Source organism: Felis catus, chromosome E3 (assembly GCF_018350175.1).
Source record: "Felis catus isolate Fca126 chromosome E3, F.catus_Fca126_mat1.0, whole genome shotgun sequence".
NCBI classification, from domain to species: Eukaryota; Metazoa; Chordata; class Mammalia; order Carnivora; family Felidae; genus Felis; species Felis catus.
Window position 1 is genome coordinate 28,959,685 of NC_058383.1, and position 24,439 is coordinate 28,984,123.

The following is a 24,439-nucleotide window of genomic DNA, read 5'->3' on the forward strand; positions in this document are numbered from 1 at the left end:
ATTTTGAGAGGGGGCGGGGGAGAAAGAGACAGAGAGTGAGAGGGAATCCCAAGTAGGCTCCACTCTGTCAGCCCACGTGGGGCTCAAACTCGAACCGTGGGATCATGACCTGAGCTGAAGTCGGATGCTTAGCCGACCGAGGCACCCAGGCGCCCCTAAAACATTTTTTAATGTTTATTTGGGGCGGGGGGCAGAGAGAATCCCAAGCAGGCTCCCTGCTATCAGTGCAGAGCCCCACGCGGGGCTTGAATTCACAACCTACGAGATCACGACCTGAGCCAAAATCAAGAGTCGGACGCTCAACCAACTTGAGCCACCCAGGCGCCCCTATAGAACTTTTATCTATATAAAAATCTTTATTTTACTTTCAAGTGATTTCTTCAAACTTTCAGATGCAAAGTTTGAGTGAAATCTTCAAAGCAAAGGAGTAACGAGTGGTTCACAGAGTCACAAAACTTACCTCTGGGGCCAATCTTCAGATGGCTCAAATTCACACCTGATGTCTTCATACCAGAAAGAAATAAGGGCCCTGCCTCATCTTATTCATATTTACAACTACAGCACTTGGTGTAATTATACCTTGCTGTTTTATACATCAGAACAGGACAATAAGAGAATACAGTGTGAGGTCAAAGTACAAAATGTTTCCTTGAACATAAGGGCTCTCCTGGATTTTACAGATTAAATTCCTGAAAACCAACCATATAAACCCCCGCACAGTAATTTTAAGTGGCACTGAGGCAGCAGGCCTGATGAGAATGACCCTCCATTACTGCCTGACTTCGTCCTCGACACCCCCCTGGGAGTTAGGGATCCAAAGTTGCAGTGATTAAATGCAGAGAACACTGACGACAGTCTCGAACCCTTTTAGAGGCTTCCATCTGAAAAACCTACCACCTCTTTAATAATACAGAATCGTCCATCGGATTTGGGCTTTTCCTCCGTACTTTTTACGCGCAACTGTCTGTGCCTACGACAAAATCTTTTCCCGTTTTCCTAAATTTGATTCAGAGGACAGGCCTGGCCCCAGCAAGCCTGGTCTCAGGCTCAGCCTTGTGCTGCCAACTCGCCCTGGGAGCCTCTGTCCGTCACTGAGGTCAGGGCAAGCGGGACTGCTGACCCAGCAGCCTTCTGAAGTCGCCAGACTGCATCCTCTGGGGACCCCGAGTCCCTGACAGCCCCGGTGGACGGGGCCTCCCAAGTCCCTGTGAGGAGGGCGGCTGGGGGAGAGGTGCTGTCGCTGTGTCAGCCAAGCTCTGGGATGTCAGTCCCCGCTGCCACGATGCCGCAGGCAGAGGGACAGAGGACCTGGTTGTAGCCTCTGACAAAGCAGCACCTTGTTCGCGGGGCGGAGAAACAGGAAGTCCACTCCCCCCGCCCCCTACTCGAGCATCGGTGCGCACATGTCGAGGAGGCTGGAAGAATCCTTCACAGCCTGGGCACTGCCAGTCACAACACCTGGGTTTCCAGCCGTCGGACTTCCTTGACCACAAGATCGATATTAATAATTGGGTTGAAGTACAGGGCCCAGTAAAATAGACAGTTGCAGACAAACTGAGGAATGAGGGGCCAGAACATGGCCACAAAAAGCCCCTGCGTCGATACTTTCCAAAAATGGCTCCACATCCTCTGAGGCACAGTCCTGTAAAAAGAAGAGAAGCCTCTGAGAGGTGGACTCGTGACGGGGTCCTCGTGACGACGCCCAAGTGCTCGGACGCCGGGCCTTTATCCTGATGCACAGCCTGGCTGCCTGTGCTGCGCCGACCTTGCTCCCTCTCCCCTGGGGCCTAAGACGCACCTCTGCCTGACCGACCCATCTTCCACCCCCAGGAGGCAGCCCCACACCAGGTGAGGGCCCCCCAGCACAGCCCCACCTGCTTCATCGCTGTGTCGCACTTGTAAGTATCTCACAGACACGGTTTCTCTGCGAGGCTGTAGGCCGTCAGGGTCCAGACTGTCTTCTCTTTTTGTTTTTTGTTTTAATGTTTATTTATGTTTGAGAGAGAGAAAGAGCACAAGCGGAGGAGGAGCAGAGAGAGAGGGAGACACAGGATCCGAAGCAGGCTCTGGGCTCTGAGCTGTCCGCACAGAGTCTGACACGGGGCTCAAAACCATGAGCCGTGAGACCATGACCTGAGCTGAAGTCAGACGCTTAACTGTCTGAGCCACCTAGGTGCCCCCAGACTGTCTTCTTTACCAAAACATCTGCAGTGCCCAGCAGAGAGCCCGGGACAGAGCGGGGGCTCAACTAACTGTGCATGAATGAACCAATAGGAGATTCTCGTCAGGTTTTTGGAACTGTTTATAGGGCTGTTACTGACTGACGAGGCCAAGAACTCTGAGTCATGGGATGTTTAAGGCCGGTGCGATGCTGGTGTGGGGCTGTGTTACTTCTACCTGTCTAGAAGCCACCCCCTTTCTTCTGGAAATGCCTTCTGAGTTTTCCTTCTGGGGGCCTCCTTCCTCATTCTTTGCCATGTGGTCTTGGTGGGGCTGATGAAGCCAGCCCTTGGTTGGGGGGTGAGAACAGGTCCTGAGCCTGGATAAGGAGAGCCTGGCATGACTCTGCACCATGTGGTAGGTCTGGGTGGGCATGTGACCCAGGCTGGGCCAATCAGAGCAAAGGAGCATGTGCCCCCCCCCCCCCCCCCCGCCCGACTGTCAGTGCTATGGGGAAAGAAGTGCCCTCTCTCCACCAGGGTTGCTAAGCTGCTCAGATGTATGCCTGGAGTGACCAAGGGCCCCGCATGAAGTCAGCTGAGGCTGAACAACAACACAGCAAAGAGAGGGAGAGGGTGAGTCCTGATGACAGCATTTGGGTCTCTGGATCCAGCCATGTGGGAAGCCTTGACTGGGCATTTCTCTTTTTAAGAAAAGCCAATTTAGGGGCACCTGGGTGGCTCAGTCCGTTAAGCGTCTGATTCTTGGTTTCGGCTCAGGTCCTGACCTCACAGTTCGTGAGTTCAAGCCCCGCATCAGGGTCCAGGCTGACAGTGTGGAGCCTGCTTGGGATTCTCTCTCTCCCTCTCTGCCCCTCCCCTGCTTGTTCTTTCTGTTTCTCAAAAATAAAGAAATAAACTTAAAAAAAAAAAAAAAAAGGAAGGAAAGCCAACCAAGAGGCACTTGCAACCAAGAGTCCCGGCCCAACTCTCTCGTTTTATGCATTAATCTAGAGAAGTTATTAGTGTCCCGGCTGACGGCACAGCAGGATTAGAACTCATGCCTACAGAATTCCTCACCAGATCTCCTTCTGCTCTACCCTACTGCCCCTTTCCATAAAGCACCCTCTTCTCCTCACTTACGTATTCCTTCATCAAACCCTTCATGCACACCCCCACCCCCGGGAATGACATGGTATGTTCTTACACGGGGAGAAGATAAATGGAGACACACTTGTCCAAACCCCGCCCCCCGCCTCCAGACACGAGGAAATTTTCCCATCTGCTGCTTAAGCCACATCTACAAATCAGAGCAAGGGGTGTTTTCACGTCTGCGTAATCAAGAGGACTCTTCTACTACCTGGGACTGCTTTCTCAGAAGTGCCTGCTGCTCCTGCCACCTCCAGTGTAAACACACACTTACTTCAGTTCACTTCGTGACCAGATCCTCCAAAAGGAGAATAATTCCAGAACCGAGAGCAACATGGCATTGACGATGAGAAAACGTGATGTCCAGTAATGGACCTCCAGCCAGTCCCAAGCAAATTCAGCAATCAGCTGGTATGGAAGGAAGGAGTATTTGACAAGGAATTCTCTCCATTGCTTCCAGGTGGGCTCTCTTAGATCCTTTAGAATAACATAAAAGTAAGCAAAAGGTGGACACAAAAAATCATTAGGATTGACTCTCACGGATTATAGTGTAGTCATCACGGTGAACTTTACATTTACTAAAACACACAGATATCCAACAACATAACACGAAATTTTCCACCCATCGACTCACCTTTTAAGAATCTTATACTGGATAAATGTTACTGAGGAAGCTGAACAGAGATGCTGGTTATGGAATTGTGGAAGCTCAGAAGTAAAAGTAAAAAAACTCCGAAGCCTGAGTTATAAATAATGTGGGTGCAGGGGTGCCAGGGTGGCTCAGTCAGTGGAGCATCCGACTTCAGCTCAGGTCACGATCTCATGGTTCTTGAGTTCGAATCCTGCGTCGGGCTCTGTGCTGACAGCTCGGAGCCTGAAGCCTGCTTCTGATTCTGTGTCTCCCTCTCTCTGCCCCTCCCCCACTCGCACTTCTGTCTCTGTCTCTCTCAAAAGTAAATAAACATTAAAAAATAAAATAAAATAAAATAAATAATGACGTTGCAATGAATGGAAATTAACCAGTTTTAAAATTTCTTCATCACTGCATGGGTAGCTCAAACGATTTCCTAAATTCAACATCTTTGCTGTGGTAGGATAACAGATCATGGGAAAATTAAACATACACTTTGAGAAAGTAATTTTGCGGAAAATAAAAAACTCACTACAATTAGCAGATAATAAACCAGAGCATTTAAACAACTCATCGAGGCATCCAGAAGGCTTATGGAAGTGTAGCAGGACTGTGCACTATGGAGCAGATACTAAGTATCCCAGGAAGAAAGTGAGCCTCATGAGCACAGGGGTTGTTGAGGCTTGTGAAAACGGAAAGGTAACAGGTGGGGTCTCTGTTCTCCCAGTCCAGAGAGGCAGGTAATAGCAGGAAACTGGGTAATTAGACAAACACTGTGCCTAAGGGCTAATTAGCAGGCTTTCAACTACATCCAAGGCTCAAGTCAGGCAGATACCTGACTTTAGTATTTTAAAAAGAGTTTTTGGAGATTTAGAAATTCGTAGTTTTTTTTTTTTTTTAAGTTTATTTATTTGAGAGAAAACGTGGTGTGTGCACGTGTGAGCTGGGGAGGGGCAAAAAGAGGGGGAGAGAGAGAATTCCAAGCAGGCTCCATGTGGTCAGTGCAGAGCCCGACACGGGGCTTGGTCTCATGAACCGCCAAGATCGCGACCTGAGCTGAAATGAAGAGTTGGATGCGTGACCGAGGGAGCCACCCAGGCACCCCTAGAAATTATTTTAACATTTATGGGTGTGGATCATACACGATGATTCCTACATCCATGTGACTTTTAATTTAAATAGATCAGAGGGACTGCCCTAAGAGCAGCAATGCAAAGGACAGTACCCTGCAATGACCAAGCAGACACAGAGACAGCCCTGTGTAAGTGGGATCCACCAACAATTCTGAAGACACAAAAGCCAACGTGGGTACCGATCTCTGCCAGGGGCCTATGGTCAGCTGAGGTGACCACTCCCATCAGTGAGCTGGACAATGGCTTACTTTTCTGAGGCCCCCAGGATGGATGCTAACCCTCCCTTGCAGTGGGACAAATGATCATCCTTCGGGGATCCTCTTCGAGACAGACCACCAAGCTGGAAGGTCCATAAATTTAACCCTCAGGCAATCTGAACCTATTCTATCTTCTTTTATAACAAAAGCGATGCCGGTTTTTCCCCCCGTAAATATTTCAAGTCCAGAGGGTAGCCTTCTTGTTACGCAATGCAGGAAATAAAACAGGCTTCTGGGAGTGGGGAAGTTCTGCTTGATTTTCTTTTGGAGGGGCTCTCCTTGCAAAAAACAAATGAAGGCTGGGCGTCGTTGGCTCTTCTGTGACAGCTACAGCCCCGTCTCCAATTCCATACCGCACCGAGGAGTGCCATTCAAGGCACTGTGCAGACCTACCAGAAGCTTGGTGATGATGTCCTCCCCAGAATTGTCTTCCTGCAGGGGGCAGATGGTGTGGATGAAGGGCAGGAAGGTGTCTGTGTAGTCAAATAGGTAGAGGTATAGCAGACCAAGTCTCGGGGAGCTCTTGAGGGCATACAGCAGGAACAGGGACCTGCCTGGGTTCACCGCCTGCAGAGGACAAGGCGAGCGTGGGGTCACATCACAACCACGGCAGCCAGCTCCCCACCCATGCTCCCTCCACAGTCTCACGCCCTTTGCCTTCAGCTTTTCTGTGTGTGGTTTGCACAGTGAATGAATGGATGAATGAATGGGTGGCAAGAAGAGGCCAAGGAATCAATCTGTCGGGCTCTATTTAATAAAGACCCAATCCTTCTCCATGGCTTTGGTGTGTGCGTGTGGGGGAGGTAGGGGGGTGCTGAGACATACACTCCCAGGCGCTGCTAGTAAAACCCAACTTTTTTGGAAAACAATTTTGTAAAATGTATCAAAGAGTCTTCAAAATGTTCAATTTAACCAATGTATTAGTGGGCACCGCTTAAAAGGAAATCAGAAATACAGAAGGCTTTATGCACAAAACGTTTCGTGCTACACTGTAAGAGAGAAAAAGTGAAATCTGAGAGCTAAGTAATGAAGTTACAGTGGATGTTCAGCACAGAGTTCACGCAGCCCATTGAAAAGTGAATACGGGCATTTTTGGATGATGCTCTTGTTACAGTGTTAGGTGAAAAAAGGATTCCAAGACATGTGGCAATCCGATCTCTGCGGTGTCAGCCCCACACAAACCAGGCCTCTTTCGTGACCCTTCCTAGAGCAGCACCTGGCTCACAACAGATATAAAGATTTGTGGAATGAATACATAAACAAAAGCACAATTCAACTACGCACAAAAAAATTGTCTAAGAAGAAGACAGAGCAAAATGCAACGTTAGCCGTGTCTGGCTCTCAGGTGGGATTATGGGCCATTTATTTTCATTTTCATCACTTTGGTTAATTTTGCTACAAAGAACGTGTATTTATGTTTTTCCTGATTGTAAAAGTAACTTTAGACGATCCTGTTTACTTGGTGCTACTAAGCATCAAATAAAACGGCCAAAAGATATGAATGGCCACTTCACCAAGGAAGATACAATAAAATAAGCACATAACAAGATGCTCAAGAGAAAGAGAAAACGGAACCAGTTTTCCACACTAGCACCGCGTACTTTATTTGATGGGGAGGGGTGGGGAGCAGGGCTCACAGAGGGAGGTGTGAGGCACAGAGGGAGGTGCCTTTGGGGACAGATGAGTATGTTCGTTAGCTTGACTGTGGTGATGATTTCACAGGTGTGTGCAATATGTCCAAACTTACCAAATTGCTGAATGCAGAAAGATGATGTGGTGTATATACACACCATGGAATATTACTCAGCCATAAAAAAGAATTAGATTTTGCCATTTGCAACAATATGATGGACCTCCAGGGTATTATGTTAAGTGAAATTAAGTCACACAGAGAAAGACAAATACCAATGATCTCACTCATATGCGGAATTTAAGAAACAAAACAAACAAACGAAGAAAAAAAGAGACAAAAACCCCAGACTCCTAACTGCAGAGAACAAACTAATGGTGACCAGAAGCGGGGGGTGGGGGGGGTGTGTGTGTGAAGCAGGATGGGGATTAAAGAGTACACTTATCTTGATGAGTCCCGAGTAATGCACAGAATCGGTGAATCATGATCACTGAAGCTAACATAACAATGTACTTTATACTGGAATTTAAAGAGACTTATCAAATTATACATTTGAAACATGTGTATGTTAACTGCAGCTCAATGAAACTGTTAAAACACATTCAACTTATTTGATGCTATTAATGGCTTACTGTTAAATGTTAAGAAAAGAGTCCTTCTCTTCAGAGATTCACACTCAAGTATTTTAGGGTGAAATAATATGAAGCTTGGCTATGCTTTAATATAACCCCATGCATTGCGGGTGTGTGGGGTGTGTAAGACTAGTCAATACTCACTGAAGCTGGACAGGTGTATACTCTTCTATTTCTGCATGCACCTGAAATTCTATAGCAAAAAGGTTTTTTAAAAAGGCCCAACCTATGAAATGGCTGATTTCAGGTCTGGGATAGAAAAGGTACAAGAATAACTTGAACATCCTGTCACATAAGGAAAGAAAGTATCTGGATAGCAACACGCGAAAGAATGAAAATGGACCACTTTCTTACACCATACACAAAAATAAACTCAAAATGGACTCAAGACCTAAATGTGAGACCCGAAGCCATAAAAATCCTAGAAGAGAACACCGACAGTAACTTCTCTGATATCAGCCATAGCAACTTTTTCTAGATATGTCTCCTGAGGCACAGGAAACAAAATAAAAAATGAACTATTGGGAGTACAGCAAAATAAAAAGCTTCTGCAAAGTGAAGGAAACCATCAACAAAACTAAAAGGCAGCCTATAGAATGGGGGAAGATAATTGCAAATGACATATCTGATAAAGGGTTAGTATCCAAAGTGTATAAAACACTTATAAAACTCAACACCCAGGGGCACATGGGTGGCTCAGTTGGTTAAGTGTCTGACTCTTGATTTCGGCTCAGGTCATGACCTCTCAGTCAGTGGGCCCTGTGCTGGGTGTGGAGCCTGGTTAAGACTCTCTCTCCCCCTCTGCCGCTCCCCCGCTGATGTGCTAGCTCACTGTGAAAACAAACAAAACACAGAAGACAAAAACAAAAACAAAAAAACCCTCAAGATGCAAAAAATGAACAATCCAATTAAAAATTGGGCAGAAGTCTTGAACAGACATTTTCCAAAGAAGAAATACAGATGGCCAACAGACCCATGAAAAGATGCTCAACATCATTCATCATCAGGAACATGTAAATCAAAACTACAATGAGATACCACCTCACACCTGTCAGAATGGCTAACCCAACAACACAGGGAACAACAGGTGTTGACAAGGATGTGGAGAAAAAGCAACCCTCTTGCACTGCTGGTGGGAATGCAAACTGGTGCAGCCACTCTGGAAAATAGTAGGGAGGTTCCTCAAAAAGAAAAGTTCCTTAAAAACAGAACTACCCAACCTACAATCCAGCAATTGCACTACTAGGTATTTACCCAAAGAATACAAAAATACTAATTGAAGGGATACCTGCACCCCAATGCTTATAGCAGCATGACCTACAATAGCCAAATTATGGAAACAACCTAAGTGTCCACTGATTGATGAATGGATAAAGAAGATGTGATGCGTATATACAATGGAATAACACTTAGCAGTAAAAAAGAATGAAATCTTGTCATTTGCAATGACGTAAATTGAACTAGAGAGTGTTATGCTGAACGAACAAGTCAGTCAGAGAAAGACAAAATGCCGTATGATTTCACTCATACTGAAGGAAAAAAACCAACCGAGCAAATGGGGGTAGGGAGAGAGATGCCAACTATGAAACTGACTCTTAACTGCAGAGAACAAACTGATGGATACGGGTGTGTGTGTGTGTGTGTGTGTGTGTGCACGCACGTCTGTGTGTGTGCATGAAATAGGTGTTGGGGACTAAGGAGCATACTTATCATGAGTATCAAGTTTGTATGGAGATGTTGAATCACAAGTATTTTACTCCTGAAACTAATATTACACTGTATGTTAACTGGAATTTAAATAAAAACTTAAAAAGTATCAGACTTTTGAGGTCATGTCAAAAGGACTCATGGGCAAGTACACTATACCTCAATTAAAATGTTAATTTTAAAAACAGACTCAAGGGGTGCCTGGGTGGCTCAGTCAGTTGAGCGTCAACCCCTGATTTCAGCTCAGGTCACAATCTCAGGGCCGTGGGATTGATCCCCACGTGGGATCGAGCCCTGCATGGGGCTCCACACTGAGTGTGGAGCCTGTCTGGAATTCTCTCTCTCTCTCTCTCTCTCTCTCTCTCTCTCTCTCTCTCTCTACCCACCCCCATTCCCCACCCCATCCCCCTACTCTCTCTCTTTCTCTCAAAATAAAGCTCAGGGGCATCTGGGTAGCTCAGTTGGTTAAGCATCTGTCTTCGGCTTAGGTCACCATCTCGTGGGGCATGAGTTCGAGCCCTGCACTAGGCTCTCTGCTCTCAGCACAGAGCCTGTTTCAGATCCTCTGTCCCTTTCTCTCTGCCGCTCCCTTGTTGTGCGCTCGCTTGCTCTTTCTCTCTCAAAAAACAAACAAACGCTAAAACAATAAATCTTAAAAAAAAAGAACTCCAAATAATTTGAGGAGACTTATACTCCAAAAAGATGGGACAATCTGAGCATCAATTAGAGTAATTACTGAAAGGTATTCAAACATATCAAGAATGTTAAAATCCTTAGTTAATAATGATCCTAAAGAAAGAAACTGGTTACCTATCTAGGTAACAGAGAACCAAATCATTATTATGAAACTGGTAAATAAAGGGAAAGAATCGAGCATTTAACTGACCTTTCTGTATAAACTGTGCTTAGGGTAATCAAAATGGTTGCTGAGTGAAACTTTCCTTTTTTTTTTTAATTTAATTTAATTTTTTTAGACGTACTTAGCTAACACATGAAGAAGTGACAGAATTACAGAATCACCATTTTGCAGGCAAAGGATGAACGATCATGGTGGCTGCTACCATCGGAGAGAGAGAGAGACAATTAGCCATGCTGAGCCTCCTAATGGGAGAAGATGCCACCAGCTATGAAGCAGTCTTGTCAAAATACCTAAACCAATGCAAGCCTCTAGATTTCCCTACTGAATTATGGGATGTACAGGACACATTACGTGTCTGGTGACAGAGGAGCCTGTCAGGGGACACCGCAGAGGGACAATGAGCAAAATTTAAGATGTGGGCAAACTACGGGACAAAATGACCTGGTTTCTTCAACAAATAAATGCAGGGTGACAAAAAAAGGGAGGGAGAATCCAGACAGTAAAAGAGACTTAAGACACACAATAACCAAATGCAGACCTTGTTTGGAACACGTCAACTGGAAGAAGAAAAGAAGTGGTCTATTTGAATACCGACAAGTTACCTGATATCAGAGAATTCAGTTTTGTCTTTAAAAGAGTCTTTACTTTTTAGAGATTCCCAATGAAATACTTACCTATGGGAAAATAAGATATCTTAGATTTTCAAAACAGTCAGGGGCGGGAGGTGGAGGTTATCACTGAAATGAACATGGCCATAAGTTGTTATAGCTGGTAAGGGTACATGGTAGTTTTGTACTCTTATCCTGTTTTTGTGTGTGTTTGAAATTAAAAAAAAAATATATGTAACTTAAAAAATTTTTTTTTAATGTTTATTTTTGCGACAGAGAGAGAGAGCATGCGTGCGCACATGAGTGGGGGAGGGGCAGAGAGAGAGAGAGACACAGAATCTGAAAAAGACTCCAGGCCATGAGCTGTCAACACAGAGCCCGACGCGGGGCTCAAACTCAAGAACAGTGAGATCACGACCTGAGCTGAAGTCAGGCGCTTAACCGACTGAGCCACCCAGGTGTCCCCCTCAAAAACCTAACTTCTAAAGATATCTTTGCCTCCTAACTTAGATGAGAAATAGAAACGGGAGTAGTTCTTTATCAAAAGTGTTTCCCAACCTGTTTTTTTTTTTTTAAGTCAGCCCTTAAGAAATCTGTTAAAAACTTTTTGTTTTTCCCCATAATCCTGCCCCCACGAAATGTTAATACCACAGATATACTATAAATCTGTTTCTGTACTGTGGTCTTTTAGAGGGGGCCGCAACTCCTGTATTACGGAAGACTTGTGTACTCCACGCCTATCGTCGCCCTGGGGGCAATCCTGCTCTTGCTGAATATGCAAGCTCTCCCGGAGCACCGGTCCCAGAAAGTCTTCGTGTGTCCAACCACATCATGGTTAGTACAAGAGAAAGGGAGAAGACCAGGTTATGGATTTGTAGGTCTGGCGTCAGGGTGGGTGCTGAGGCAGTGAGTGCTTGGCTATTTCCTATCAGATATGGAGGAAAACCAACCACCCAGTAAGGTGGTTACCGGGCGGCACTTCAATGGGGAGCGGTCTCTTTACCGTCTAATGAGAACAGGAATTGCACCAGGCACTAGGGTTGGAGGAATCTTATCACACACCTCTCGGCCTTTTGGCTAGTTGCCTAATTGTCAAATGGCCACCCTCAGGGAGGGGCTGGTGGCACAGAAGAGCCAAAGGAGCCCACTGATAAGATTCTGCCTGCTTTCACACTGGGTGCAGAATCACGTGCCCATTCGCTCTGGTTTAATGCCAAGATTACTTTTATGTTTTTTAAATAGAGGGTCATCGCTGGATGTGTGCCCCACGAATGTTCTGCCAGACACTAAAAACCTACCAGAGGGCTAATATTGGCTACAAAAAGCCCAGAGTTTACTGCATAAACAAAATGGGTAATTTATGATAAAAGCAGGGATTTTCCAAAATTAAACAAATAACAGTGATAACACAAAAAACAACAAACCTTCTACCTAAGGACCTCTAAGCCCATTCGTCAAAATTTCTGAAACTAATGTTTTTTTTTGGTTTTAAGATAATACGTGTACATAGTAAACACAATGTTTTCCAAATGGCACAGAAATGTGTTAAGTGACACATAAAATTCTCTCTTCCATCCAAGTCTCAATCCGTAGAGGAAAATACTGTAACAGTTTGTGTATCCTTCCAGACATATTCTGTGCATATGACAACATACAGATACGTACACATGTGGATTTTCCAATGTACTTTTCCCTACTTTCAGTTAACAATACAACGTGGGCACCGTTCCTTATTAGCACACCAGTGTCACCACCTTCTGCAGTGGATCCACGGTTGGGTGGGCCCAATTTATGGAACCTGTCCTGATGACAGGCACTTCGCTTGGTTTCTTTGTGCTGCTGTTACCAACGACGCTGCAGTGAACGTCTTGTTTAATGACGTTTTGGGGCTCAAAGTTCAGCTCTCACTGAGACTGTCACTCTGTGAAGTCATTTACCGAGGAGGAGATGGGCACACAAGGCCCGGGTGCCTGCTGGTGTCCCACAGCCAGCGTGTCCTGGAGAAGCCCAGCGAGCAGCCCAGGCAGTCAGGCGCCTAGCCCTGCTCTTCACCTTGACCGCCCCCCCCACCCCCCACCATGCCGCCTTGTGTTCCAGGTGCAAAGATGTGAAACGGCAGATCACAGGGCAGGTGCGGTTTGAATTTGAACACTTATTGACAAACTGCTCTCCAAGGAGACTGCGCCAATTTAGCACCCACCACACCCACGAGTGTCTTTTTCTTCGTATCGTAATGCTCTCTCATCCTTGACAGTAACATGGGTGAAAACGATGCCATCTGGTTGTTTCAGTTTACACGTCTTTAATTATGAGTGAGCGTTTTCTCCCGTGAACTTATTGGTTATGTGTAATTACTTTTCTCCATGCAAATGCAGAAATTTGCCATGTTGGCACATTCCAGGTATCTCATAATTAAAAAAATATTCATTATAGCACAGCATCTGCTAAATCTTCGTGAAGGAGAAATCAGCTGGTGCAGTCAGAGCGAAGAATAATTTATCAATACCTCGTAAAGCTGAAGATGCCTATTACCTGTGAACTACTAATCCCCTGCTTCAGTGTATAATCATAAAGCATAAGAACTCCCCAAGAATTTCCACAGCGGCACTGTTTCTAAGGGCAACAACCTCCATGTGCATGGACAGGAAAATGCACGAACTAAGATACGCTCAAAAGAGAAAATGCGTGAACTGGAGCCAGAGAGGTCAACGCTCAAAGCTACTTGCAGAAGGACATGCTTAGTTCATGCCTCTCACGTTCAGGCTGAGGGCTCCTAGCGCCTGCGTGTACAGACCCGTAGTCCAAGGAGGGAAATGCGCCCAGTAAGGGCGCCTGTCTCAGCTGCGGGAGCATGGTTCCGCTAGAGAGGGTGGGGAGCCGGGGGCTTCAGTTGTGTCTGCGATGTTTTCCTAAGCAGCGGGCACGGAGATGACGGACGGGCCGTTCTCTCTACTTTTTTCAATTAAAAATAAATAAACAAAGAGCTCACCTTATATTCCCAGAGATTCTGGGGGGGCTTCACCCCCAGTGCTTTGACACGCTCCAGTTCCAGGAGGATGGCTCTTCTGTGGCTGCTGTTTTCTATGTTATATGGCGCCCTTGAAAATTCTTCCTCTGTCAGAGTTAAAAGCAACCTGTGGGGGGAGGGGAGCAGTAGAGTTCTTGTGAGATTATACACCGGAAGCCAACTCTTCACACCCAGGGTTCCATCCTGTCAACACAAATACTTCGGGCTTCCGGTAAGGCAAGATACCTGGTATACGAAGTAACAGTAATAACAGCAAACTACTGAATGCTTGTTAATTGTTAGTGACTCTCTGAAAGTACTTCCACAAACCGTCACCAATCCGTTTAACAATTCTGCAGAGTAGGTGGAATTATGAGCATTACGTGCATGACAAAATGGTTTGGAGGAATAGAGTGGCTTGGCCGAGGCACACCCCGGTCTGTTTTGCTCCTAACTTCTGATCTTTCAGCTAAGCAGCTGAGTTCTCCCAGGGTACTCTGTTTTGCAAAGAAAAATGTAGTATATATTTTACATAGAATATAATATTCTATATAAAATTATATATATTTCTATAACATATAGAAAAAAATTGGAAAGAAATCCAATAAAATGTGATGACTCGAACAGGAGCTGTTCTGGGGTGGGGGTGGGGGTGCGGGTGCACCTAAGTGGCTCAGTTGGCCAAATGTCCAACTCTTGGTTTTGGCTCAGGGCCCAATCTCACATTTCATGAGTTCAGGCCCGGCGTCGGGCTCTGTGCTGATGGTGCAGAGACTGCCTGGGATTCTCCCTCTTTCCCCCTCTCTCTGTCTGTCCCCCGATCACACTGTCTCTAAATAAATAAGTAAATAAATAGAAAAAAAAAAGTAGCTGTTTTGGGGTCGTAATTTAATAAAAATATCTGTAGATCCCTTATCTGTTCCCTTCCATTGGAAAATATGACTCCGCCTCCACAAGAGCCAATCGTTAAAACCACCCCTGTGCACCAGCAAGCGGAGACCCAGCAGGCACACAACCACTGGGGGAGGGATGTAAACTGATGTCCTCTCGTGGGTGATTTGGAAACACTGATCAAAGTTATAAAGGCTTATTTCCTTTGATGTGGAAATTTCAGTTCTAGGAATCCATCTTCTGGAAGGAAGGCAATGAGGCAAAGATGTATTAGCCAGGTAGACAACAAAAATGGTTTTTTTTTTTTTTTGATGTTTTATTTATTTTTGAGATAGGGAGAGACAGAACATGAACAGGGGAGGGTCAGAGAGAGGGAGACACAGGATCTGAAACAGGCTCCAGGATCTGAAACAGGCTCCAGGCTCTGGGCTGTCAGCACAGAGCCCGACGCGGGGCTCGAACTCACAGACCGAGAGATCATGACCTGAGCCGAAGTCGGACGCTTAACTGACTGAGCCACCCAGGCGCCCCAACAAAAATGTTTTCAATCACAGTTCGGGGGAGGCGCCAATTCTTACAAAAAGCAGACAACTCAACTGGGAGCGTGTGGCTTTCCCAAAGGAGAGTTAAGAGTTGAAAGTTCAGTTCAGGGGGAAAATGTGACTGGGGTGTGAGGTGGGCAGGCAGGTGGCCTAGATGTTGCATCTGGAACAAGCAGATTAGCAGGAGTGGCCATTCTCAGCACTGCGTGGCACACTATACTCTCCCTACACAGTCCCTCCAAGGAAGGAAAGAGCCCAAGAAAGATGGACAGTGTTCTGGAAGGGGGCATGGGGACATGCTGATGGGCAGAGGCAGGCCTGCCCATAGCCTGACAATTCCATCCTGGAATTCCTTGTATCAGGGCATTTGCTACAACATTGCTTGGAATTGCCTGGGACAGGAAAAAGGAAACAGCCCAGACGTGCCTTGGTGAGATCAACTAAAGAGACTCTAGTACACACACATACGTACGTACATATGTATACGTATATGTACCTATAATCACAGATCTGTTTAATACAGTTGTATTTCCAGTTTAAACAAATAATATACACTTATGTGTATCTCTGTATAAACGTGGAAGAAAATCCAGAAAGATGTCCAGAAACATGCTAACAGTGGTTTTCTCTGAAGAGTAGAATTATGAGGGTATTTCACTTCCATACCCTACAGTCCTGTTATTTTAAAATAACTAAAAAATACATGGTTCTTTTCTAATTCAGAAGCAACACACAAAATGCCAGTCACATAAAATGGTTCGGCTGCTCTGGGGAGCGGTGTGACATTTCCTCAAGAAGGGAAATACAGAAGGTGACTTCAGGCCCCAGCAACGGCACTCGGGCAGACATGCACGGGCCCTCAGAAGCACAGGGTTACACAAAAACCCACATGCAAAGGATCAGAACAGCTCTGTTCGTGAGAGCCCCCAAACGGAGCAACCTGAACGACTGAAGGACGGGTACTCAAGTGCACCGTAGCCACAAGTGGGAATACTGCTCAGCCATAAAGATGAAGGAAGCATTAGGGGTGCCTGGGTGGCTCAGTCAGTTAAGTGTCTGACTTTGGCTCAGGTCATGATCCTGAGGTTTGTGGGTTTGAGCCCCACGTCGGGCTCTGTGCTGACAGCTCAGAGCCTGGAGTCTGCTTCGGATTCTGTGTCTCCCTTCTCTCTCTGCCCCTCTCTCGCTCGGTCTCTCTCTCTGTCTCAAAAATAAATAAACACTAAAAAAAAAAGACGAAGGAAGCACTGACCCACGTGACAACTTGGATAAACCTTGAAAATGCTCTGCAAGGTGAAAAAGCCAGACGCTAAAGAATTCCGTTTACAGGGATTACTCTAACAGGCAAATCCACGGAGCCAGAAAGGAGAATGGTGGTCGCCTGGGGATGAGGGAGGGGGCATGAGGACCAAAGCAGGGAGGGTGAGAGCTTTCTTTTTGGGGTGATGAAAATGTCCTAACACTAGACCGTGGTGATGGCTGCACATGTCTGTGGATACATTAAACAACATGGATTGGACACTTTCAATGGGTGAATTTCATAGTATGTGGGTTATGACTCAGTAAAGCAGCTTACAAAAAGGTCAATGACACGTCAGAAGAGCAGCGTCTCACCTTCCATTCACTCTTTCAGATAAAAACCGGTCTCTGTAGAGAGAGGCCCAAGGGCCCAGCTGCTCCAGCCAGAGGACCACTTCTTCTGCTGTCCATTTGGCCACAGCCTTGTGGACCAGGAGGTCGTGCTCAGATTCCCTGCTGCTCCAGTGATACACGAGGAGGACCACCTGGGGACAAGGGACAGAGGCCTTAAGACACAGAAAGCTCAGAGAAGCCAGCTTCTCACGAGTGTGGGGCAGGGAAGGGAAGGCTGAGCTTGACGGGAATGACGCTGAGTTGGTACAATGAACCACTGGCACCGAGAGTTGCGGAGGAGAACTCCAGGTGGGCCCCTGTCTCTGCTGGTTGTGGGGCCGTGAGGGAACAGAGATGGGAACAGGACTCAGCGTAGAGCATCTGGGAGCGCAGCACCCTGGGCCCCAACATCCTGGCCAGCATAACTGCCACATGTGCCTTTTCTACTGGAAAATTTGTAACCTTTAAATTTGTGCAGCATGGGGTGCCCGGGTGTTAAGTTAAGTGTCTGACTTCAGCTCAGGCCATGATCTCGTGGCCCATGGGTTCGAGCCTCACATCAGGCTCTGTGCTGACAGCTCAGAGTCTGGAGCCTGCTTCAGTCTGTGTGTGTGTGTGTGTGTGTGTGTGTGTGTGTGTGTGTGTGTGTGTCTTTCTCTCTCAAAAATAAATAAACATTAAAATAATAATAATAAATTTTCGTACCAGGGAACCGAGAATAAAACAGTCTCCGTGTGAGATGTTAGTAAAGGGCTATGCTCAAGACTCAACCACCCAGGTAGACACAATCTTGGATTCGAGTTCTAACACCTTCCTGCATCTGTTCCCTCACCTCTAAAATGGGAATAACTGGGGCACCTGGCTGGCTCAGTCGGTAGAACATGCGACTCTTGATCTCGGGGTTGTGAGTTCAAGCCCCACACTGTGGATGGAGCTTACATTAAAATCAAAATAATAGAAATGAACATATGGGATGGGAATAATCACGGTGACTATTGCAGGGGTGAGGAAGAGGATGAATGGAACGAAGCTAAGAAGAACTGGGCCCTGAATATTACACTGCCTACTTGAGTACACAGCTTCCCTGAAGAATCATCCGACCCAGCGGATGTCAAATGCGTGCAGTGAATGACCACATACAGGTAAGCTATCAATTTCCACAGAAGTGATGTCAGCGAAAACTGGGAGTGGGTCAGGGGGCAGAGAAACACAGCGGTACACTTACTGCCACACCAGTTAAAGCGGTGAGCACTCCGGAAAAGAATCCCCCACCTCTCTGTGCATTCACTCGGCCTGTGTTGGTAGCCAAAGGAGCCTGATCATTCCCGTATTTGTGAAAGGCTGCAAGACTCTGGATTATGTCATTATTCTGCTGAATGTCCTCAAATCGCATTCTAATGGCATCAGGAAATAATTTTTCAATGGCATCCCTATGAAGAATAGGAAAAAAAATCATGTCACAGTTGTTTGACTAAATACACTTAGGATGTTTAGAGGCTAAAGTAAAACTAACAGTCAATATTTAACAACATACAGGCACTTTAGAACAATGGTCAAGACTGACTATGGCCCGGTTGGTAACACCAAAAAGGACTGGAAACAACCGATGTGTCCACTGTTAGAGAAACAGTTAAATTATGGTCTATTCACACAATGGAACGTTACAAAGTTTTAAAAATGAATTTACTGGATATCATTTGTATCGAGATGGATAAATTTAAGACATACATATTGTTGAGCGGAAATAATAAACGATGGGGTCGCCAGGGTGGCTCAGTCGCTTGAGCGCTCGGATTTCGGCTCAGGCCATGATCTCACGGTTCGTGGGTTCGAGCCCCACGTCAGGCTCTGTGCTGACAGCTAGGAGCCTGGAGCCTGAAGCCTGCTTCGGATTCTCTGTCTCTCTCTCTGCCTCTCCCCCGCATGCACTCTGTCTCTCAAAAATAAATAAACATTAAAAAAAATTAAAAAACAAAACTGTGGAGCCTTATAGATAGTACACCACTGATGTGAGGAAATACTTGCATTTCCTGCTGGCACACATAGGTACAAAAGTATCGTTAAAATTCTGAAGGAAATCACAACAGAGGCATGACTGAAATGACTCTGGGGAAAAGGAAGGACATGGTGTAAGATGGGGAGGGGGAGGGCAAAGGGATCTTTATCAGTAAGCACTCTCATTTTTTAAAAAGAATATAAACAAATGAAGGTTATCTATGTATTGCTGATGTTATTCAACATTAATTCCAGAAAACAAGTGGAGCTGTCTTCGTTATCAATTACACATAATCAGAGAACCTTCCTTCAATTTAAGATCAATCTGCAGGTACCCCAGGCTGAGAGGTGAGAGCAAAGCACTTGCCAATGTATCTCCCATGAAAAAGAGAATGTTAGGTTAACGTTTTCAGGGAACTTTCTGGTACTCTGTTAGTATCAGGAAGGCAACAGAAGAAAAGCAAGGACTTTAGGCTCGAAGACGTGACAGGTGCAATATGCATGCAAGCAGAAAGGAACCCTTTCTCTGAAAGGTCTGGCCATTTGTTGTGTGAAGCTATACACGGGAGACCATCTCTACTGATGTGAAAACTGAGCAGTTTATCAAAGATTATGAAAATCAGCAGCAAACCGATTCGTACAGAGTCGTGCGGTGACGCCATTTTCTCTATGAGAACTGGGGTGTTCTCAGCGGATACAAATCGATAAAAAGTGTTATAGGACAAAGCATTACAAGCAATGGTCTGATAACCAGAATTTGTTTTTTCCTTTATGATAAATAAACACAAACAAATCACGGTCACCTGTGAGGAAGGAAGTCTGGCTTTGCAGGTCCTTGAGCCCCCCGACTCCCAGGCCAGCAGATCTAGAATGACAGTGGGGGTCGGCCCTGCGCCTCTGGCCTTCTCAAACATGGCTGCTCCCATGAAGACAAAGCATAGTGCGCAAGCTGTATGGGCTACCGATATGGACCGAGCGTTACCTGAGGAGAATATTGACTTTGGGGAAACCTTCCCATTTTTCTCTGCATTCTGGACACTCTGTTTTCTTCGAAGAGGCCCACCATAAAGCTAGGCAGTGCCGGCAGAAGCTATGCCCACAGTTCAAGGTGGTGGGGTTAACCAGGATGTCGTAACAGCAGTGGCATGAAAATTCACTAACAGAAATCTGAGGGGTGGTGCTCTTGAGAGGGTCACCTTCCTCATGGGTCATCTTGTTCAGATCGTTCTGTGCAGGCCCCTCCATCTCTTAGAAAATCCTGGGGTTCACAAGCACAGAAAATTTCAGACTTAGGAAACTGCTCCAAAGCATCATTAAATCTAGAAAAAAAAAAAAAAAAAGAAAAGGCAACAGAATTAGGACAAGAGTTTGAGATTACTGCTGTTCTGTTAAAGCTGGTTTTTATACATGTTTTTCTTTAAATTTTGTTTACTTTGAGTGAGTGAGAGCATGAGTGGGGGAGGGGCAGAGAGCAAGAGGGAGAGAGAGAGTCCCAACCAGGCTCCTCGCAGAGCAGTCATGGGGCTTCATCCCATGTCCATGAGATCATGACCTGAGCTGAAACCAAGAGTCAGATGCTTAACTGGCTGAGCCACCCAGGTGGCCCCATTAAAGCTCATTTTTAAATGTGATCAATTTGACTTCTAAAAATTCACATTCCAGAAACCAAATAAACCTACTGAATTTCTTTCTGCCCTGTCATACTTCTGAAAATTAGGTGAAGCAAAATAATGCAGTGGAAAGTTCAGGGGACTTGGTGACAGTGGGGAATTCTAGATCCTTCTCTTTCACTAACTTACTTGGAAAATGTAATTCCTCTGGCCTCAGTGTTCTTAATTACATTTCTAAAGCCCTTTCTTGTGTATGATTTTACATAAACCAACTTCTTGGTGGAGGGGGGCGGGTCCCTGGGTGGCTCAGCCAGTTGGGTGTCCAAGTCTTGATTTCAGCTCAGGTCATGATCTCACGGCTTATGAGATGCAGCCCCACATTGGGGTCTGCATTGACAGCACGGAGCCTGCTTGGGATTCTCTCTCTCCTCTCTCTTTCTCTGTCCCCCTCCCCCAGTTGTGTACTCTCTCTCAAAATAAATAAAGAAATAAACATTAAAAAAAAAAAACACACAGCTTCTTGGGCCAGTTAAATGTCTGAAGTTGGCAATAACAGATGTACTTCATGTAAATAATGCATTTTTTTTATCCAAATGTTTTCCCAATAGGTAATTATTTATGTTTATTTCATAAACATGTGATTTCAGAGGCTCCCACAGGTACAGTACCAAGAAGTGAGTGAAGCCTTATTTTGTGAGGTGCCCTGTGCCAGGTCAACTCCCTAGAGGCTCAATATACCCTTTCCTCCCAACTCAACCCGAACACACATCATGCCCTCTGGATCTGGCCAGTCGGGTGCCACAGAAACATGCCAATGTCGCTAATAAGCAAATGGCAGAGGACCATCTTCTCGTTCTCATCCGGGTCTTAGGAGACTGTTTTATTGAGAGGCAGGACGGTGCAGGACACCATGGAGTTAGAGTCGCTTGCTCTGTGACTGTGCACAAGTTACTTGAGCTCTCTGAGCCCTGTGTTCTCAACTGTGAAATGGTAGTTAACAGTATAAAAACCGCCAAGGTTTCTTGTGAGGATCAGAGAGGTTGAAAGTAAACTGGCAGGGACGGTGTATGGTGTAAACAGGGGTTAATGCAATGACTACTCACACAACTCCTGGTATTAAGACAGTGGAGGCCCTGGTGAGTAAGGGTTTCTCCATCTCGCTACTGTGAAGAGAAAGGAAGTAGTAAATCACTCTCCATCACTCACAGCGATCATGTAGAGAAGGGCTCCTGTTTTTGCAGTAGGGCTGCCTGCGTTCTTACTAAATCTCTGCCATTTGCTAGCTGTAGGGTCTGGACTTCTTGGGAGTCTCAGCTTCCTCGTGTTTAAGTGTGCGTGTGTGTGTGTATGTGTGTGCGCGCGTAAGAATAGCATTTACCCCCACTGGGAGGTTTAAGAATTGAACAGGAGAATGCAAGTGAAGTATCTGATCCTACAGAGCCTGACATGTGGTGAGTAAACCATATAGGGTAGCAATTTGCCTGGTTTTCAAATACAGTCATGAGAATCTTATCTTTTATTGAGTGACATATTATGCTTATAGAATACCGTATTTTACTTATTTATTTATGAATGTTTATTTATTTTGAAAGAGAGAGAGCGTGCGAATGTGCAAGCAGGAGAGGGGCAGAGAGAGGGAGAGGGAGAGAATCCCTGACGGTGTGGAGCCTGGGGCTCTATCTCATGAACTGTGAGATCATGACCAGAGCTGAAGTCAAGAGTCAGACACTCAACCGACTGAGCCACCCAGGCACCCTTAAACTACTATAGTCTAAATAAGCAAATCTATAGGGGCACCTGGGTGGCTCGGTCGGTTAAGCCTCCAACTCTTGGTTTTGGCTAGGTCACGATCTCAGGCTTTGTGGGTTCAAGTCTTGGGTGTTGCTCTGGACTGACAGCATGGAGCCTGCTTGGGATTCTGTCTCTCTGTCTCTGCTCCTCCCTCACTTGCTCTTCCTCTCAAAAATAAATAAGTATTAAAATAAACAAGCACATCTATAAACAAAGACAGAAGAAAATACAATGAAGTATTTGTAGTGGGTCTGGGTATGCTGGGTGGGGGAGGGTCGTGATTATTTTGGCTTTCTGTATATACCAAATTGTTTTTAATAAAAATGTATATTATAATAATTACAAAAACACACATAAAATTGTAAAAAATATACTGTATTCCCTTTGACACAACACTAGTGGGGGATTTTAAACTCCAACAATAAACACAGCTAAATTTTAAACTCAGTGTTAAAGTGGAATAAAGGTCCTCATCAGTACTAAAAAGACAATTAGGTAAAGATAAATATAAAATTAAAGGATTAAATATAAAATATAAAATTTTAAAATATAATAATTACATTCATACTGTTATTCACAATAATAAATTATAGTAAAGAGGGGAACCACCTTCTGTATAAGCCTAAACTGTTGTTTTTGGGGCACTTGGCTGGCTCAGTTGGTGGAGCATGCTACTATTTAAAAAAAAAAAATTTTTTTTTAATGTTTATTCATTCTTAAAAAAAAATATATTTTTTTAATGTTTATTTATTTTTGAGACAGAGGGAGACAGAACATGAGTTGGGGAGGGGCATAAAGAGAGGGAGACACAGAATCAGAAACAGGCTCTGGGCTCTGAGCTGTCAGCACAGAGCTCGATGCAGGGCTCGAACCCACGAACCGTGAGATCATGACCCGAGCCGAAGTTGGACGCTTAACCGACTGAGCCACCCAGGCACCCCATGTTTACTCATTCTTGAGAGAAGACACAGCATAAGTGAGGGAGGGGCAGAGAGAGAGAGGGAGACACAGGATCCCAAGCAGGCTCTAGGCTCTGAGCTGTCAGCACACAGCCTGATGCAGGGCTGGAACCCATGAATCATGAGATCGTGACCTGAGCCGAAGTCAGACGCACAATGGACTGAGCCCCCAGGCACCCTGGAGCATGCTACTCGTCATCTCAGGGTTGTGAGCTTGAGCCCCACGATGGGTACAGAGATTACTTAAAAATAAAATCTGGGGGATGGGATGCCTGGGTGGCTCAGTGGGTTTCAGCTGAGGTCATGATCTCACGGTTCGTGAGCTCAAGCCCCGTGTCAGGCTCTGTGCTCACAGTGCAGAGCCTGCCTGGGATTCTCCCTCTCTCTCTGCCCCTCCCCTGCTTGGGCTCTCTCTCTCAAAATGAATAAACTTAAATAATAAAAATAAAAAATAAATAAAAATAAAATCTTGAGGTGCCTGGGTGGCTCAGTCAGTTAAGCGTCTGACTCGATTTTAGTTCAGGTCATGACCTCACGGTTTGTGAGTTCGAGCCCCACATCAGGCTCCAACGGTCAGTGTGGAGAGTGTACCCTTTTTCTCTCTCAAAATAAACTAAAAAAAACCAATTTTTTTTTAATCTCAAAAAAAAAGCTGTTCTTTTTGGAAGAAAGAGTTCAAATAAATATTCTTAATGACAAACTCTAAATCATTTCTGATCATATTTACTTATTAGTTGTATGTTTAGTAACAGTAAAAAAATTCCTAAGTGCTTTCCTATAGGCAGTCCCTTCACATTGCTAAGTGGGAGATCTTATGCAGATTTTTAGAAAAAGGAATCATTTGCATAAGGTAGTTCCTTTATCTGGCTAATATTGATCAAACAACTGCCACGAGGGGGCCATTATCCCAGGAAATAAATAACTGAACCACTGCTATTAACTGAGCACCTCCTACGAGCTGGGCACTGGGCTTGCCTTCCAGGTACATTCAGGATCTCATCAGGATTCAGCGTCAGAGGAAAGATCCCAAGTGAAGGAGGGGCAGGGGAGGGGTCAGGAAAGATGGGCCGGACTCAGTGCCTTCGTGGGGAGCAGTGAGTGACCCAGAACTACCGGTCTGATATGGGGTCGTGTGGACCTAGGTAATGAGAGGTGGGCCAATGGGAGCAGAGAAAGGTTTCAGAGGCAATGGGGTCAGCAAAGCGGTGCCAGAGGATGATACATCTCAGGAAGGAGGGCCGGGCTAG

General features: G+C 45.5%; 1 protein-coding gene across 7 annotated transcripts in view; it reads right to left on the minus strand.

Annotated features, from left to right (window-relative positions):
• Window positions 1–330: 330 nt before the first annotated feature.
• Window positions 331–24,439, minus strand: part of BFAR (bifunctional apoptosis regulator) — a 34,520-nt gene continuing 10,411 nt past the window's right edge. For 4 of the 7 annotated variants that reach the window (XM_006942306.5, XM_003998845.5, XM_006942309.4 and 1 more), the window contains exons 2-8: window positions 19,815–20,151; window positions 18,063–18,267; window positions 16,820–16,989; window positions 13,755–13,899; window positions 5,723–5,896; window positions 3,583–3,785; window positions 331–1,642 (exon numbers count right to left, since the gene is read on the minus strand). In XM_006942306.5, coding sequence (XP_006942368.1) covers window positions 1,450–1,642; window positions 3,583–3,785; window positions 5,723–5,896; window positions 13,755–13,899; window positions 16,820–16,989; window positions 18,063–18,267; window positions 19,815–20,077 — 1,353 coding nt within the window. In that variant the 5' untranslated portion in view covers window positions 20,078–20,151 and the 3' untranslated portion in view covers window positions 331–1,449. Of the gene's footprint in view, window positions 1,643–3,582; window positions 3,786–5,722; window positions 5,897–13,754; window positions 13,900–16,819; window positions 16,990–18,062; window positions 18,268–18,565; window positions 18,718–19,814; window positions 20,152–21,545; window positions 21,606–24,439 lie in introns of those variants that run through there. The other 3 variants (XM_045048039.1, XM_006942307.5, XM_019820930.2) reach the window with 2 other exon arrangements.